The 15417-nt window shown below is 45.7% G+C and overlaps 1 protein-coding gene across 3 annotated transcripts in view; it reads left to right on the top strand.

Moving 5' to 3' along the window:
- Nucleotides 1–15417, top strand: part of RAD54L2 (RAD54 like 2) — an 85603-nt gene that overhangs the window by 25204 nt on the left and 44982 nt on the right. For all 3 annotated transcript variants that reach the window (XM_037049596.1, XM_037049595.1, XM_037049597.1), the window contains one exon: nucleotides 5097–5289. In XM_037049596.1, the coding sequence (XP_036905491.1) occupies nucleotides 5151–5289 (139 nt within the window). In that variant the 5' untranslated portion in view covers nucleotides 5097–5150. The remainder of the gene's footprint in view (nucleotides 1–5096; nucleotides 5290–15417) is intronic.

Below are 15417 nucleotides of genomic sequence, written 5' to 3'. Positions count from 1 at the left end.
CAGGGACCAGGAACTGGCCTGCAACCCAGGCATGTGTCCTGACTGGGAATCAAACCGTGATCATGTGGTTTGCAGGCCCACACTCAATCCACTGAGCTACACCAGCCAGGGCGGACATTTTCTTATATAATCACAGAATAATTCTCAAAATCACGAAACCTAATCATGTCTTTTAAAGTTCTAAGAGCTCCTTTCATCCCCCATCTCCTGTGTGTATTTATTGAACACACTTTCCATGCACTGCTGTGCGGGACACACAGACTTCATGTAAGACATGGCCCTGAGCTCAGGGAGTTTGTACTTTCAGCTTTTTAAAATAACTAAATTTATTGGGGTGACATTGGTTAATAAAATTTTACAGGTTTCGGGTATACTGTTCTACAGTACATCATCTGTATATTGTATTGTGTGTTCACCACCCCAAGTCAAGTCTTCTTCTGTCACCATGTACCCCACTTTACCCTCTTCTACCGCCCCCCACCCCTGTTTCCCTCTGGTAATCACCATACCATTGTCCATGTCTATGAGGTTTTGTTGTTTTTCTTAATCCCTCACCTTTTTTGCCCAGCTTCCCAACCCCCTCCCCTCTGACAGCTGTCAGTGTATTCTCTCTATCTGTGAGACTCTTTGTATTTTGTTTGTTAGATTATTTTGTTCATTAGATTCCATATGTAAGTGAAAAAATATGATACTTGTCTTTCTTTCATTGGCTTATTTCCCTTAGCATAATTACCCTTCAGATCCATCCTTAACTGTCACAAAAGATAAGATTTCCATCATTTTTATGGCGAAGTAGTATTCCATTGTGTAACATACCGCAGCTTTTTTATCCATTCATCTACTGATAGCACTTGGGCTGCTTCCAAATCTTGGCCAATGTAAATAATGCTGCAATGAATATGGGTGGTGGTGGTGCATATATTCTTTCGAATTAGTGTTTTGTGTTTCTTTGGCTATATGCCCAGAAGTGGAATTGCAGGGTCATAAGGCAGCTCCATTTTAAGTTCTTTTAGGAAACTCCATGCTGCTTTCTATAGCAGCTGACCGACCTGTGTTCCCACCAACAGCACATTGAGGGTTCCCCTTTCTCCACGTCCTTGACAGCACTTATTGTTTGTGGATTTATTGATGGCAGCCATTCTGACAGGTATGAGGTGATATCTCATAGTGGTTTTAATTTGCATCTCTCTGATGATTAGTGATGCTGAGTATCTTTTCATGTGTCTATTGTCTATTTGTATGTCCTCTTTGGAGAAGTGTGTATTTACCATAGTTTGCCATGTATAATGCACACTATTTTGCCCAAATTGCTGAGAGAAAACTAAGGGTGCACATTACACATGGATATAATGATTACATGCATGGGCATAACAATGGGCATAATAATCCTGTGTATACTGTGCACAAAACAGCAAAATATGGTAGGTCCTTTGCCACTTTTAAATTGGATTATTAGTGTTTTTTTGGTGTTGAGTCATATAACTTCTTTATAAATTTAGGATATTAACCCCTTTTCAGATGGATCGTTGGTGAATATGTCCTCTCATTTAGTGGTTTGTCTTTTCATTTTGCTGATGGTTTCCTTTGCTGTGCAAAATCTTTTTAGTTTGATATAGTCCCATTTGTTTTCTTTTGTTCCCCTTGCCTGAGGAGATACATCGGAAAAAATATTGCTATGAGAAATATCTGAGATTTTACTGTGTATGTTTTCTTTTAGGATTTTTGTAGGTTTGAATCTAAACATTTAAGTCTCTAATGAGTGAGTCTAAGCTGTCTTGAGTTTATTCTTGTACGGAGTGTAAGGAGGTGGTCTAGTTTCATTTTTTTGCACACATCTGTCCAATTTCCCCAACACCATTTATTGAATAGACTATCTTTAGCCCATTGTATGTTCTTCCCTCTTTTGTCAAATATTATTTCTGGGCTCTCTATTCTGTTCCATTGATCTGTGTGTCTGTTTTTATGCCAGTACCATGCTGTTCTCATTACTATGGCCTTGTAGTATAGTTTGATATCAGGTAGCATAATTCCTCCAACTTGGTTTTTTCTCGAGATTGCTGTGGCTATTCTGGGGTCTTTTGTGGTTCCATATAAATTTTTGGAATATTTTTTCTAGTTCTGTGAAATATGCTACCATATTTTGATATTTTGATAGGAATTGCTTTGGGTAGTATGGACATTTTAATGATGTTAATTCTTCCTATCCATGAACATGGTATGTACTTCCACTTCTTTGTATCTTCTTCCATTTCTTTTTCTATTTCTCTAATCTGGCTGCCCTCCCTGTGTTCTGAAAGGCTGTGCCCACATGGAAGTGTCTGTGGGGGGCATTGGAACCCCTCAGAGGCAGGTGTAACAGACTGTCTGCAGCCCCCAGAATCATCTTTCCCCTGCCATCTTCCCTTTATTGCTTTTTAAAGGAAATCAGTAACAGCAAAACTTGCCTCTGAAGCAGTTGCTCTGGTTCTAAATAGCTGAGAGGAGAGTTCATTGTGTCACCGCTGTGCAGAAACTTAGTGGCTCGCGGAAGGAGAGGAGAGAGAAAAACCAAATTTGGTGGGACTTAAAAATTCATCACTTCCCAGCTTCTCTGTTATGGGCATCTGAAGGCCTGGGTATGATTTTAAAGTGTCCTCAGTGGTTACATTTTGAGTAGGGGCTGGACCAGTGTGTTCTGTTCTAGTGGCACCTGTGGTTGTTAGATGGTTACTCGACGTTTGCTTCCAGCTGGAGCTTGGGACTGAGGTTTCGAAGGTGTCTGTTAACTGGGGGTGGGTAGGAGGCTTGTCCTTGTTACTGCTCATAACCTCAAAGTGGTGGGCATTTTCCCACCGCTGCACAATTTCTTCTCTAAAATGACAGGCATTCAGATTACCTAGAGGTACTTGCTACTTAAAAACTGGTGTCTAAAAGCCACTCCATAATCAGCCAGGCACACTGTAAGCAAAGCACTCATCTCAAAGCAGTCGGGGACGAGCAGGGGTCGTGCTGATTATGAGCACTGGCTTCCTAACAGAGGCCTTACTGATGCGTTAGCATACCAATGCTCAGAAAAAAACCCTCACTTTCAAAGCTGTTGATATCTAATTGATTTACTACTTCCCTTCAAAGCCTAACGAACTAAGAATGAGAGAGTCGTTCCTTGAGAGATTCGAGACAAACCCGCTCTGTCATGCAGTGAATGGTAGCTCAGACTGAATTCTGTTACTTTGTGTTTGTGGGCCACCTCTCTTCCTTGCCCTTCGTGCCCTTCGTGGGTGTTTCGGGGAGTATGATGTTAGTGCTGAAATTTAAATTTTATTGCTCAGTCATTCCACAGCTGTTATTTGCTTCAGTTGCTTTGAGAGGCTCAGTTCATGACCCATTGGGGACATGCACACTCATGATCTCTGTGGCTTTAAACTGAGCCGTCTTAAACTTAAGTTCTTGTTTCCCAAAGCACTGAAGGAGCCAACTTCCTTCATTTTGCTTCTCTTTCTGTTCAGGAGAACATATTATAGAAGTTCTCTTTCAAATTGTGTCTGCACCTTAATAAGATATTTCAGTTCTGAAATAGTATTTTTTTGTTGACTAATTAGAGACTTGTGTTTCACTTTTTATTTTGGGAAATGGGAGGAATATTATGATGACCTCACTGTTGATGTGGTTGTCTGGAGCAGTTTGTCTTGTAAAAGATTGTTCCCTTCTGTTCCTCCCCCACATTTTATTATGAAAAATTTGAAATATACGAAAAAATTAAAAGAACTGGTCATTGAGTCTTTATGTTAATGTTAACATTTTGCTATATTTCCTTTATCACAGAGCAATCCACCTAGCTTTTTAAAAAATTGTATTGATTGATTGATTGATTAGAGAGAGACATTGATTTGTTGCTCCATTTATTTATGCATTTATTGGTTGATTCCTTTATGTGATCCAACCCTCAACCTTGGTGCATGAGGACAACACTCTAACCAACTGAGCTACACGGCCGGGGCCATCTAGCTTTCTCTTTACCCTGGTTTTTTTTCCCCCCTCAAGAAGAAATGATCTTTACAGCTAATAGTAAAGTGGAGAGAGGAACAGACAGTCGTGCACAGTGCCTGCACATGTTGAACATAAAAGAGCAGGCTGGCAAATGAGCGAGTGAATGTGAGTGAATGGATGAACGATCGATCTGAATAGAACATGCTTCTAGCTCCAGCTAAATCTGTGCCCTTAGGGGTTTACTGTTGGGCCAGGAGGTAACGAACCAGAGACAGCAAACCGCTTTGCCAGGTGGCCCATATGATGCCTTCAGTGAAGGTCCGCATGGTCAGCATGGCTAATGGAGTTCAGAAGAGGGACTGTGATCCCAGAAATACAGGGCAGTTGTCAGAGGGTTCTTAGAAGTAATGGAGCTGGAACTGTGCCAAGAGGCGAAACAGGGCCTGAGAGCAGAGATGGGCACAGGGCAGTTCTGAGCCATGGGGAGCCTGGGGCTTCCACATGCTTCAGAGGACGATGGTGTGGTGAATGCCCACCAGAAGCCCTTCCTTTGGGTGATTTGACAATGGACTGTCTTTGAGCTCCAAGGCAGGACCCTCACTTGTCCTGGGCAGGACCGCTCCTGTCTCCCAAGCACTCCCAGTTACTCCCACTTGAGGGCTTGGCCCTTGCTGCCACTCTGTTTGGAACATTCTCATTCTGGCCTCTGTTCAGTGATGACTTCCCTGCCCTCCCCCATATAAAATAGCAGTTCCTGCTGGTACACACCATCTTCCAGCACTCCCCAGCATGCTTGCTTCTGCTTTGTACTGTGTCCCCAAAGCCTAGCATAGTGCCTGTGCTTATACAGCTGTGTGTGTGCATATGTATAGGTATATACAGATAGAGCCAGTGCTCAGGGAATAGTTCATGCATGAAGGAATGAAAAAATGGAAATTCTGAGGTCGGCTGAGAGAGTCACCAAAACATAGCTCAGGGCCAGTGGTCTTGTGGAGAAGGGTGAAATTTGGGTTTGGGTAGCTTGCCCTATTTAGGCTCCACGGAATTCACCCACAGCATTTTCTCTTTGAAATACTCATGTCCCTCAGTGAAGCCCTCGCTGAATCTGATGCTTCTTGTCCCCTTCCCAGGACCCCTGTAGTGGACCATGAGTCGGTAATGCCCACTGAGGACCTCTGGGAGCCATGTCAGACGAATCCGCCTCAGGGAGCGATCCAGACCTGGACCCGGACGTGGAGCTGGAGGATGCGGAAGAGGAGGAGGAGGAGGAAGAGGTGGCAGTGGAGGAGCACAGCAGGGATGAGGAGGAGGACCTGCTGGATGGTGAGTGGCTCTAGTGGGTGGCAGAGGCTGCCTAACCTTTAAGGCAGCCATTTAGCTTCTAATGTTGGCTGCCTGTGCTTCCAGTTGGGTTTCTTAGGTCTCTGTGGTGAGAGGACGGGTTGGAAACACAGTAACACTGAGCTCACGTGCTCCTTCTCAGGAAACGGGTGGTTCTGTATAGGCCTCACTTCAGTGCTGGGGGGACCTTCAGCGTTTATTTAGCTCTTTGACAGACGTGCAGACACAGGCCCCAAGATCAGAGAGCGGGGCCTACTGCCCAAGTCTTGGAGGAGTCAGTGGCAGAGTGCCTGCGACCACACTTGGTGGTCCAGGGCCATGGGCCCATGAGGTGGTCACAGGTAGGCCTGGGGTGACAGTGACTGGTCTGTGTGTTTCCTGAAATTACACTCACAGTTCCCCTCATGCGGGCAGGAGGGAGTTCCCCCGGGAGAGAGTCTCCGATGGGTCCACAGCTGCACAGGGTTCAGTGCGGCTTCTGTAGTGCTGCTGTGCTCCGCCGTTCCCTTCTCGGGCCCATGCGGTGCTCCTCCTGGAAGAGAACTGCACCCCTGTAGCTGGTGGCCCCTCAGCACTCCTGTTTGGTTTGCTCGGCTCACCCCTTCTTGGGCCCCAACTTGTTGAGGTGGCACTGGACTTTTTCTTTTCATCTTTGGTCTCATGTGAGGTCATCTGGCCGGGCACAGGACTTCTCAATTCTTGCCTTTCATGGCATGGCATCTAATTGTTTGTAAGTTTCCTGTCGATGGAGCAATAGCGTTTTTGGTTCGTTCTAACAGACCATCCTAGTGGAGTGGCACATTGCACTAGACTGTCAGTGCATGGATCTGAAGGAGCCCGGGAATCTGCCATTCTCCAGATTCTAGAAGAATGAACATCAGTCCTCTGTCTTCACCGATGCGCCTGCTTTCAGTTCTTTCTCCTAGCAGCTGCCATGTGGTTCAGGGATCAGCTTCCCCTCATATAGACCGTCTAGAAGTCTCTCCCCACTTCCGCTTCATCTCTGGCAGACAAGTTACCATATCACTGGTCTTTTGTTTCCTGACAGCATCTTTTGCTGTTCACTGCTAGCTTATTCCATTGGAGTTTCCCTCAGCTGCTGCCGAACTTCCTTCCTATAAAGTAGAGTGAGTAGAAATAAGGGAAGATAGTGATGGGACGGGCACTGGTAGACTGTTTTGCTTGGCTCTCCTGGTCCCTGAGATGGTGTTAGAGGCTCTAGGTATCTGCATCACTTTTTATCACTTTTTACTTTTTATCATTTGGGTTCTGGGAGTTATATTTTCAGATATCCCTAGAACTCTTGTCGGGTTTAGACTGGATTTGAGGTACTGCTGGTGAGTATAGTGGAATATATTCTATCCAGAAACCCAGCCATGTAATATGAAAAATAGACATTTATTGAAGAAGGTAACACTCTGCAGAGGACAATGGTGCCTCAGTCCCCTTCAAAGTAGGCACCCTGGGACCTCACACAGTTCTGCCAGTCGCCATCAGGTGCCCTGTTGTATTTTCTTGAATCTCATTGGTGGTCTGAAGTCTCTTCCCTCTCAAAGGTGATTTTAGTTTTGGAAAAAGCCAGAAGTCACAGGGTGCCAAATCTGGGCTGTTTGTGGGGCTGACTCACCTGGGTGATTTGATGTTTCGCCAAAAACTCTGCACAAGACGTGATGCATGAGTGGATGCGTTTTTGTGATGAAGCTGCCAACCTCTAGTTGCTTATAGCTGCAGCCTTCTGAATCATCCAGATAGTTTCCTCAGAGGAATGTTTAGGCTTAATGCAAAACTTGATGCAGATTCATTGCTCTTCTTACTCAGTCATTTTGAATGTGACAGCCACACAGCACACATGCTCACTCAATGGTGTTTACCACCCCCACTGACTAGTACGGTAAAGCCATCATTGTTCACACATGTGCATTCCAGTCCACTCTCCTTGGCTGCCAGGTGCCATCAGTGTCACGCAAATGGTTCTTGTTATATTAACAATGGCTGGACTTTTTCTGGACAGATTATATATATATATATATATATATATATATATATATATATATATATATCTTGTCTTCTTTCCTCTTGGTTTCTTGGAATCCTTTTCTCTTTGTCAGGTTCTTTTTTTTTTTAAGATTTTTATTTATTTATTTATCTTTAGAGGGGAAGGAGAAGGAGAGAAACATCAATGTATGGTTGCCTTTCGTGGGTCCCCTGCTGGGAATTGGCCTGCAGGGAACCGGCCTGCAACCTAGGCATGTGCCCTGACTGGGAATCAAACCATGATCTTCTGGTTCACAGGCCCGCGCTCAATCCACTGAGCTACACCAGCCAGGGCTCTCTTTGTCAGGTTCTTAATTTTTAAAAAATTATGTGCTTCTGGAGACTTTACCATTTATTTGGAAGTGGTGGGGGTTTAATTGTGATTTGTCTCAGAATAGTGCAGCTGTGTCATTGGAATGTTTTAAAAAGAATGTTTGTTCCCTGGCTGGTGTAGCTCAGTGGATTGAGCACGGGCCTGCAAACCAGACGATCGCGGTTTGATTCCCAGTCAGGGCACGGGCACATGCCTGGGTTGCAGGCCAGTTCCTGGCAGGGGCGAGTTCCCAGCAGGGGATGCATGAGAAGCAACCATACATTGATGTTTCTCTTCCTCTCTCCTTCCCTTCCCCTCTAAAGATAGATAAATAAAATATTATTTTAAAAAGAATATTTGTACAATTCTCAGGGGAAATAGTTTTTTAAAAATTTCAAATGATGTCTTTTCATTGCTTATGAAGTATGGAGTGATAAAAGTTGCTCCATGGGTATGCTCTTCTTCCTTTGCCCTGCTAAGGTGTTTAGCTTCCTGGGGTTTGATTTGAGGACCATTTTAATGCTTTACTGTAGTGTCAGAGCTGTGCACTGACCGCCGGGGGGGGGNCCCCCCCCCCCCCCCCCCCCCCCATAAGTGGTACTTCTGTTACTCATGGCTGCTCTGCCCCAGTTTTAGCTCTTGCAGCATTTCTGGTCCTCTCATCATCAAACACTCTGTGCAGGTTTGCTGGGGCATCTGAGATGGCATGCCTGGTTCTTCAGTCTTGCCCTTGGCCACTGGTCACCCCACAGTCCTCACAGCCAGCTCCTCTCCCCGCCCCCAACTCTCTCTCTCTTTCTCTTCCTCCCTCCCTCCCTCCCTCCCTCCCTCCCTCCCTCCTTCCCTCCCTTCCTTCCTTTAGAGTACATTTACTAAAGTGAAACAGGAAGGATAAAAGTGAAACAGGCCTAGGATAAAAGAAGCAACAGGAGAGAGGCTCACTAGCCAGCTACTCTTACGTGAGGATTAACTTTGAATAGTCTGGTCTTGGTTGGTGTGCTTCGAAGTGGCCCTTTTGTCTCCTTTGAGCAGTGGTTCTGAACCTGGCATGCTCCTGCCTCTCCGGGGAAAGTTTACAGCATCTGGAGACATTTTTGGTTATCAGGACCCCTAAGGGGTGGGGGGTATGCTCCTGGCACCTTATGGGTAGAGACCAGGGATGCTGATAAACATCCCACATTGCATGGAAAGCCTGTCCTGCACACAGTTATCCAGGCCAACATGTCACTAGCGCTCAGCTTGAGAAGCCCTTTTTAAAAGGAAACTGTTACCTCAAGGCTTTTTATTTGAAGTTTCCTCTAGTGGATAACAATAGCTCACTGTTATATTGCTTTGTCAGAGTATGCAGAAACATTGGAACAATCTTATTAACCTTTTCAAAGAACTGTCCTTTGGCTTTGTGATCCCCTCTATTTTATTTGTTCTCTTTTAATATCTACTTTATTGCCCTGGCTGGTGTGGCTCTGTGGACTGAGTGCCAGCCTGCAAACCAAAAGGTCTCCAGTTTGTTTCCCCGTCACGGCACATGCCTGGGCTGTGGGCCAGGTCCCTGGTTGGGGACACGCAAGAGGCAGCCACACACTGGTGTTTCTCTCCCTCTCTTTCTCCCTCCCTTCCCCTCTCTCTAAAAATGAATAAATAAAATATTTTTAAAAATAATATCTACTTTACTATATTCCTCTTTCTACTTCTTTTGGGCTTATTTTGTATTACCATCAAACTTCTTAAGAATGTGCTGATTAGCTCATTAGGCTTCCTCTCCCCCAATATAAGCATCTAAAACTATAAATTGCCCTCTAAATACTAGCTTTGTTCACAAGCATTTGACACACTTTCTCCCACTTGATTATCTTTATAGGACTTGGTGACTTATTGGATACATGGGGCAGGTTGAAGACAGAGTAGGTGAAGCCTGAGAGGGTGAGGAAACCTTTACCAAGGTGGGAAGAATAGGATAGGAAGTGGATGAGGGAGATAAAGGTATTTCTAGCTTTGCTACTTTAGATTGGGGTGTTGTCTCCCCTTGACCTTTGTTGACTGGTGGGACATCAGTCTGAGAACTGGCTGTGACAGAGCAGGGAGGCTTTGGCTGTTGGGAACAGCACCATGACTTTGACTTTTAAAAAAGTGGGATGAAGACAGTGTTTTACTTTTATAACAGGTTAGGGGAACCATGACATGCTGTGAAAAATTTTGACTTTGGTTTTTCATTCCCTTGGGTTTTTGTTTTTATTCCTCTTGACGTCTGTGCTGGGCTCTCTCTGTTCTTTTGGAATGGGCAGAGTTGGGTATCAGAACCTTCGGGGTCTATCATTAGAGGTAGAGGTTCAAAACCTGGTGCCTCTGGAATTGGCTTTCCTCATGCCTGGTGTTTCTGGCTCAGTGTTTTTGCTAGCTCAGCTTCAGATCCAGTCTTTCTGGGCACTCAGGACCCTCACCGAAAAGGTGCAAGAAGCCCTGGTTTAAGTTAAGTAAACCAGATCTGGACACAAACTGACTTGATGGCACATGTTTTTAGAACATACAGGCCTTCTCTTTTTCATTTCATTCTTGTCTATTTTATGTGGCATATCAGGAGACAAGGATCCTGGAACCACAGATAGATACGTGGCATGCTTAGTCCCCTCGGTAACTTGCTTCACAACCATTTTATTGACAGAAAGCCTCCTCGATGTCAACTTTGACCTCAGGTTGATAACTTTGACCTCAGGGGGACCTCAGGTCCCCCTCCACCTTGGCCTGCTAGGTAAAGAAAGCTGGTCTCTTTCTGAACCCCTGGGTCTCTGACTCCTACAGGAAGTTTGCTTTTTGCTTTTTCTCTGACCCACTCTACTTGTCCTCCTTGCTTGCGGTATAAAGAATCAGGAGTAAAATGTGCTAGGCGGAGGGCCAGGGCTAAGGCCTCGGGGTGGAAACAAATTTGTTTAAGAATCAGAAAGGCGGAGGCCTTGACGGCTGGCTCAGGGAGAGCAAAGGGCAGAGTCCTCTGGGTGAGGTGGGCGGGGCTAAGTGTGCCTGTCCCCAGGGACCCGGTTTGAGACAGACTTGGGACCCAGGCGGGCTTCACTGCTTGGGTCCTAACAGGTGCTGTTTCAGACTTGCACTGTGAGCGCTGAACTGCTTTTCCAGAACAGCCTTGTTAGAAATTAAGTTGTGCCAATTTTGATACCAGTTTCTATCTTTCCTTTCTGTGTGCCAGGCTTAGAGGCACAGAGGACAGAGATCTACTGGGGACAGACGATTGGTTGGTTTGTCAGCATCAGAAAAACATATATTGATCAATCATATATTGATTCAGTTACTCAGAGTGACTTTATACGAACTTTAACACTCCTTTCCAATCATCCATGGAGTGGGAGCTTCTGATTGTGGGTTTAATTTGCGTTTCCCTGATTGTGTAAGATGTCGAGCCCTTTCCATATGTTTTGATGGCCATTGCGCTTTCGCGACGTGCCTGAATACATTTTTTGCTTCCTTATGCTCTTCCACCTATTTCTTATTGACTCATAGTAATTCTTTACATCTGGATGGGTCTTTTGTTAGATACAGACATACGTATGTCTCTTCCTTCTATATTGTTTGAAATTTCACCCACTTAATTGTGGGATTTTTTTTTTGCTATTTTATGTCTTGTTTTAAATTTTATTTTTGATAAATAGATTTTAGTGAAGTCAAATTTATCTTTTTTTCCTTTATGTTTAGTGCTTTTTATGCCTTATTTAAGAAATCTTTGTCTCCCCCAAAAGCTTGAAGCTATTCTATTCTATTATCTTCTAGAAATTTTAATGTTTTATCTTCACTTAGGTCTATGATCCATCTGGAATTGATTTTTTAATTGATTTTAGAGAAAAATGGGAAGGGGGAAGAGCAGGGGGGTGAGAGAGAGAGAGAGAAAATGTCAGTTTGTTGTGCATTCCTCTTAGTTGTGCACTCATTGGTTGTTTCTTGTGTGTGCCCTGACCTGAGATCGAACCCACAACCCTGGCATATCAGGGTGATGCTCTAACCAGCTGAGCTGCCCAGCCAGGGCTGGGGTTGGTTTGTGTGTAAGATAGGGGTCAAGTTTCACCTCCTCTTCCCCCAGTGATTTGCTAATTGGTCCAGCACTCTGCGTTTTGTTTTTGTTGTCTCTTTGTTGTAAACCAAGACAGAGTGCTTGGTCTCTGAAATCTATCTTTTTTCTACCTAACTTCCTGGGAAATGGGGGCAGAGAAGCAAGTGACTGTGCAGTGGCGGGCTATAAGCATGAGCCCTGGGGCCACATCACCCACCTGGTTGACAGGTTCAAATCCCGTCTTCACTGCTTATAGCTTTGTGAGGCAGGTTTCCTCATCTACAAACTGGGAGTAATTATAGTGTCATCAACTTACTAGGGCTGTTTGGAGGCCCAAATGAGGTCATATTTGTAATACCAGTAACTCTAACTGAAGGGTAACCAGCAGTGCTGGTGGACCGGACCCCCGTGCTTCCGGGGGCTGGACTCATGATGGGAGCCGCTGCCAGACAGCCTGGGGCACAGCTGGCAATGGGCAGCTCCCCACAGGCCCGGTGCTGCCCCTGCAGCTGTTCACCAGTCGGTTCACCTGCCCTGACCTCAGGGCTACCCAGCAAGCCTGCTGAAGGGAAGGTTCTAAAGTTTTTTCTGAATCATCTTTTGAAATCTTCAAGTGGTCTTTGGTCCAATTTAGAGTATAGAAGCCAGATGTGCCGAGTTTGAAGGAAGTTCCCCGAACGTTCCAGGAGGGACAGCAGCAGCGGCAGTGAACTTTCTCTCTGCAGCTGTATTGACAGGCACCGGAGCTTTTCACGGTGAGCGGGTGCTGAAATACAAAGGGAAAAACTGAGAAGAGGCCTTCTGGAGGCTGACCTTTCAGCAGAGACCTAAAAGAGGGTGTGAGTTAGAATCAAGTTATTAGAACCTGACACAGCAACTGTTAGATGAAGAGATGGTCAGAGCCAAAGAGCTCACTCTTTCTGTGGTGTGGACTGGGGGGCACCGAAAAGGAGGCAGGGGGCTATGTGGTGGCTGGCACTGGAATCCGGACCCGGTAACACAGTGGTTTGGAGAGAAGTAGAGTGGGGTGTTTGGGTACCTCCTTCAGCCACAGAACTTGTGACTGAACCTGAGGAGAAGGAGAAGGTGAAGATGGGGGAGGGTTTTCCTTGGCAGTGACCTAGTGCAGCAGGCATCCGGAGAACGGAGACCCTGGAGCACACCGTCCTGGGAGAGCCACTGCTGACTGCCTTTCCAGCTTGGGGACGTTACCACGGGTCTGCCTCGGGCCGTGGTGCATGGGTTCGTGACTTCACACAAGGGAAGATTTCACGTGTTTATCAAAGGTGGGGACAGTGAAACAGAGAAGGGCTTAGGGCAGAAGCAACAGGAGAGCAACGGGGCAGGGCTGCTTTGGCTCTAGAAAGGCCTGTGGAGCCAAGGCGGGGCTGCTGTCGGCCGCCTGGACAGTCAGAGAAAGGGGCCCTGGGGATGGGTTCAGGGGGTTTGCCCCGGGTGAGCTGGGGCTGCCTACTGCTCTTCTGGCTGCAAGTCTCATGGGGTCCCTTAGAGTTTAGGAGACGCATGCCTGTTGGGGAAGTGAGGGGAAGGGGACGGTGCAGGCAGGCTCCTGGGAGGGAGAGCCCACATCGCCCCTTCATCTTGAGGGGTTTATTTATTTACTTAATATTTTCTGTTTTTTTCATCTTGAAGGTTTTAAGACTGTGAGTTTAGGGGACTTCTTTAGGGAAGATCTCAATAGCATATTCATCAGTCTTATGCTGATGCACCAAAGTGAGATTTGTTCCTTTAACTTTATCCATCCTTGGGTGTGGTTGGCACAAATGGCACTAACTGTTTTTGCTGCCTCTCTCTTCTCTCTTCTGGTTGGGGAGAAGTATAAACCTTTACTCTTTTATTGCTGTTGTTGTTGTTCCACTTATTTACGCATTCATTGGTTGGTTCTTGCATGCGCTCTGACCCCAGACATCAAGCTCCCAACCTTGGCGCATGGGGACAATGCTCTGACCAAGTGAGCAAGCTGGCCCCATCTAAACCATTTACTCTTAAGTGTCCTTGGTTGGAAAAGACAGGATCTTGCAATTTACCATATTTTTCAGACCATAAGATGCACCTAGGTTTTAGAAAAAGAAAATGGGAAAATTTTGAAGCAAAACGTGTGGTAAAATATTTAATAATATAAAGAACATAATATTTCACCAATGTAAATGTAAACTAAACAGAACTCAACAGCAGCATTAACAACCATTATTCCTCCCAAATGAAGGTGGTGCTTCTTGTAGTCCGAAAACCAGTGCTACAGTGGCGGTAAACTGTCTGTTTAACTCTGTCTCAGTTTCCTGTTCCACTCGTCCTCAGTGCTGTCCATGTGAGAAACACCCACACCTGTAGAAAAATCTTGGAAGAGTTTACTGAGTTTATTTGAGCCAAACCGATGACATGCCTGGGAGCAAGATCTCCAGTGCTCCAGGGAATGACAGTTTTGCAATTTTTTTTATGGGTTTGGAGTTAAGGAGGGAACGTGAGTTTACATGGAGGTGGGAGAAAGCAAGGCAAGGAACTCTCTGTGATTGGAATGCAGATAGTTGCAGACATGTGTTAACCTTCCCTGCCGGGACTGCGGGTAGACAGGGCTTGCTTAAGGCAATGACAAACCTTCCAGATAAACCTGCCCTGGCCCTGGGCCTGACTGCCGGTCAGGCCCTGGCCGTTGGGGACTTAGGGTGGGATCACCCTGTGAGGTTCCGGATTACTGCAGCGCTCCTTTCCTCCACATCACCTTTGTTCCAGCGACTCTTCTCCTGTTCTTCTTTTTACTCTTCAGGAGGCAAAGCTGCAGTGGGCTCCCAGATAGGTACTTATTTCCTTTCAATTTTCTCTGGCCCCAACCAGGAGGCTCGCTGCCTTTTTTTGAACACAGGCTGCCAGAGAGGGCTTACCTGCCTTTTGTGACCAGTTTATCCTCCGGCTTTTTGCCTTCAGAGTTGACATTCAAGGCTTCAATTAGTGAGACAGTCCAGCAGGTCTTTGGCATACAGAAGTTTACCATTTGCCAAGGTGTGACTTCGAATGATGCTCTCTTTTTAAAAATTGTTTTTTAGTCATAGGCGACAGGGGAAATGGTGTTCTCTTTAGGCTGGAGCGGGAACTGCTCACTGGGTCCTGCCCTCCACAGCTTCTGCCCCTCAGTTTATCCTGATCTCTGCGTTCAGATCAGAGATTCCCGACATTGGCCAGTGTCTGAAGGGCTTGTTTAAACGTCTCGGTTGTATGTGCGTGCACTTGGGGAAGGAAGTAGGCACTGCAGCATTCTCTCGTTTCCCAGGGCGGTGTCTGCTACTGAGCCTGATGCTGTGCTTGCGAAGCCAGTCTTGTTCACGCCGTTCTCAACTGCTGAATCCTTATGGGAATTTTCATGGTGTTACTTTTTTTGTGGTTTGTAGCATCAGTGCTACACAACGTTTGTCAATAGAATGGAAAAGCACCTGGGCTCTGTTGATCTCCCCTCCCCTGAGGTTACTAGCAAGCTTCTTCTTCCCTAGGACCAGTTTACTGTCTTTTACTCTCAGGTGGACAGGCACAACAGTCACAGATTTGGAGAATTATCACCTTAGTGTGTGTACCCAAGTCCCCTCTCAAATGAAAGAAGTAGAATGAGTGGTTTGTGTTTCTCTTTGCCCTCCTGTTTTCCTTTTGTGTATCGTGGATACTCTAGTGGAGTTTGCGTATTATGGAAACTCTGTATGGG

Source organism: Sturnira hondurensis, unplaced genomic scaffold (assembly GCF_014824575.4).
Source record: "Sturnira hondurensis isolate 20B ecotype Veracruz unplaced genomic scaffold, ASM1482457v3 Scaffold0006496, whole genome shotgun sequence".
Taxonomy (NCBI): Eukaryota; Metazoa; Chordata; class Mammalia; order Chiroptera; family Phyllostomidae; genus Sturnira; species Sturnira hondurensis.
Note: the sequence above shows the minus strand (reverse complement) of the source record. Positions and strands in the feature narration are given on the sequence as shown.